The sequence below is a fragment of the Gossypium arboreum genome, chromosome 10, assembly GCF_025698485.1.
Source record: "Gossypium arboreum isolate Shixiya-1 chromosome 10, ASM2569848v2, whole genome shotgun sequence".
Classification (NCBI taxonomy): domain Eukaryota; kingdom Viridiplantae; phylum Streptophyta; class Magnoliopsida; order Malvales; family Malvaceae; genus Gossypium; species Gossypium arboreum.
The window spans coordinates 37,487,058-37,490,220 of NC_069079.1; the positions used below are offsets into that span (position 1 = coordinate 37,487,058).

General features: G+C 39.6%; 1 protein-coding gene across 1 annotated transcript; it reads right to left on the minus strand.

Moving 5' to 3' along the window:
* Nucleotides 1-481: 481 nt before the first annotated feature.
* Nucleotides 482-1,645, minus strand: LOC108487993 (uncharacterized). The gene is made up of 2 exons (XM_017792314.1): nt 936-1,645; nt 482-734 (listed from the first exon to the last, which is right to left on the minus strand). The coding sequence occupies exons 1-2, from the start codon at nt 1,643-1,645 to the stop codon at nt 482-484; spliced, it is 963 nt and encodes a 320-aa protein (XP_017647803.1).
* Between the last annotated feature and the right edge of the window lie 1,518 nt (nt 1,646-3,163).

Consider the following 3,163-nt stretch of genomic DNA (forward strand, 5'->3'; position numbering starts at 1 on the left):
TTTCCAATTCAGCCACCCGAGCTCGTAACTTCTCTTTTTCGTTTTGGGTTTCTAACAAACTCTTCTTCAGAGTGTCCTCTCGTACTCGGGCATCTTGAAACCTTTTCTCCCAATGGTTGGCTCTAGTCTTTTCCTCTTTAATCTCTTGACGCCATTGTTCTGACGTTTTACCTAATCCGGCAGTTTTTATCGTTATACGAAGCTTCTTGTAATCAGTTTTCAGACTATCTAAATCTTCCTCGGCCTTGTTCTTTCCTTTCCTTAACTTCTCGGCCTCTAGCTTGTAGATATCGACGTCTAACCCCAACTTCATTTTATCTTCTTCTAGCTGCTCTATCTTCTTCCCCAACTCCGAGTTTCTTTTCTCAAAATCTTACTTAATGATCTTTAACTCGGATGGGATGACCCGTAAATGCTCCTCTATCGGTTGAGTGTTCCCTTGATTCTGCCGAGGGATGTTGTCGTTGACTCTCCTACCCCATCACCATTCATACTTAGGGGTCGTCATCGGGCCTGCGGTGAATCCTTTCATTCTTCGAGTTTGGTTCCATGCATCTGATATCTCGCGAACCCTCTTCTTATAATTGTTGTCTTTATAGGGGAACTCACATTGTGCCAACCCTTGTGTCACCAGTATAAACTGCCTTGATCGATACTGTCTTAACACCATCAGTGGAGCGTATCCAACAGGCCCCCATATTCCAGCCAGAGGGACCCAGTCAAAATCACCGCACCTATATAAGATCTCATCAGGAATCAACCATGGAGCCCTCCATTCAACGTCTTCGGCCCGTAAATTTTGGAGAATAGTTATCCACCTCTCTTAGGAGATGTCGTCCCGCCTCGATGTGGCCACTAATTCTCTTAATGGGAAATAATCCTTAGAGAATACCCGATAGGAAACCTTCTCCACCTTCCAAAAATGACTATGGAACCAAGCTAAAAGAAGTTGTGCGCAACCAATAAATCTTCCTTTGCCTGCTGTCCGGCATGCATTCAAGGATCGAAAAGTTTCTGCTAGGATTGCTGGGACGGGTGTGGTACCTTTATCAAGTCGATCGAATAAATCTGAGACGACTTTATCTATGTGTCCAAGTGCTTTAGGAAAGACGATCAAACCGTAGATGCTTAAGGCAAAAACATCAACCTTTTTTTTTGAATCTGGGTGTGCAAGGATCAAGTCCCTCAAATTCCTCCAAGGAATACATTTACTATCCCCTTTTTCCTTGATGCGGGCCGTAACCCATTGTTCGCTCATCCCTGTGATATTCATCAATTTCTTCAAAAAGGGAGGAATGTTGACAGGTCTTGAATAAGCCCTATCAGCCTGAATCTTCGAGCAATTAAGTAACGCCATATATTCCTCCACCGTAGGTACTAAATCAATTCCTCCAAAAGTGAAGCAACTGTAAGCGGGGTTCCAAAATTGTGCGAGGGCCCGAAATAAGTACTTGTCCACTTTTACATCGAGCAAATAGGGTAAGTCACCGTAGTTACAGTAAAAGAGTTGTTTGACTTCACCATTCCAACTATTCCATATATCCTTTAACTCTTGCAGGTCGTTCTGAGTCACACTGATGCAAGTGAAATCCCATAACTCTAATTCATATCCCTCGGTCAAACTATCTCCTTTATCCTGTTGCATTCTCTCAGACCACACTCGGACGGCCGCATTATCCTCCACTCTATCAAGAAATCCTTTTTCCATGCTAAACTCTTCTAATTAGTAACCGAACGTAAATCAACACCCTTTTATGATGAAATGTCATGCGAAAATTATCAAAATACAACAAGTCAGTAATACAAAGAATAGAATTCAAAGCAAATAAGGAGTAAATAAGCACCTAATCAGGTAACCACTAGGGTTTGGTGTGGTTCTACCTAGGGTATGCTCCTATGGCTCATTACATGTAGTTTGGTTCTAAAGTAAAGGTACCTAAACCAGCAGATTCCTCGATCCTCACCCATTATAGGTTCATACAGACCGAGTTTGATTCAGGGGAATACATTTCCCTACGGCTATACGGAGGTGAAAACCTCACGAAGACGCAGGTACGGATGTATCCCGAAAGCGATCCACTATCCTATACAGAGGTGAAGGCCTCACGAAGGAGTAGTTTTTCACTTCCACTTAAGAGGGTGAAATTGACCAATGATGCGATATGCAAAGATCCCTCAAAGAATTAAACCACTTAAAGCAAGCATATTATGAAGAGAGTCGCGAAAATAACAGACAACATGCAATGTAGTAAATTTAAAACCGATTTTTGATTTTTGACAAAAGACAAAAAATAATCAATTTAAGGCTCGACTCTCAAGGTCCCCAGTGGAGTCGCCAAGCTGTCGAAACCATTCTTTTGAAAACGGGGATTGACTTTGTTTGAAAGTGAAAATTAAAACGGGAGTCGCCACCAATCTTTTATTAGGTGTGATCGGATCACCTTTATTTTAATAAATCAATTTTAGTTTACTAAAATAGGGCCTTTGGTCTATGAAACTTAAGAGAATAAGTTCGGGAGTCGGTTACGTGCAAGGAAGGATTAGCACTCTCGACACGCCCAAAAAATTGGTACCAAATTGATTAGTTAGTGTCTTAATGTCGAAAATTAAAAATCGGGAAGAGACTTGAAATATGATATTTTCTATTAATACCGATTTTAAAATTCTTGAATTAACTTAAATCAGTTTGTCTAAAGATTTCCTTATCTCGAGATATCGGAGTATCACATCCCGTAAGTTAGGACACAATACCATGAATTCCCGAGCACAAGGTTGTCTTTTAATTTAAATTGAGTTTCATGTGTTTTAAAACTCGAAAAGGATATTTAGCTATTTAGAAATAACGAGAAAATTGAAACCCGGTAAGTTAGGGCACAATTCCTTGATATCTCAAAATGCATAACATTGCCTTATTTGGAAAATTTCGTTTTTGAGTAGTAGCGAATATGACATTTGAACGACTTACATTATTTGTTTGGAATAAAAAAAAATCAAGCGATCCAAGTCGGGCAAGTATGTTGAGTTAATGTATGATATGATTTAAACTAGATAAAACAAAAATATAACATAGAGTACGTAATAACAACACAAATACAATATTATACAAGCAAATGGCAATAACGAAAATACGAATAAACTAATTATACCATACACAATGGCAATA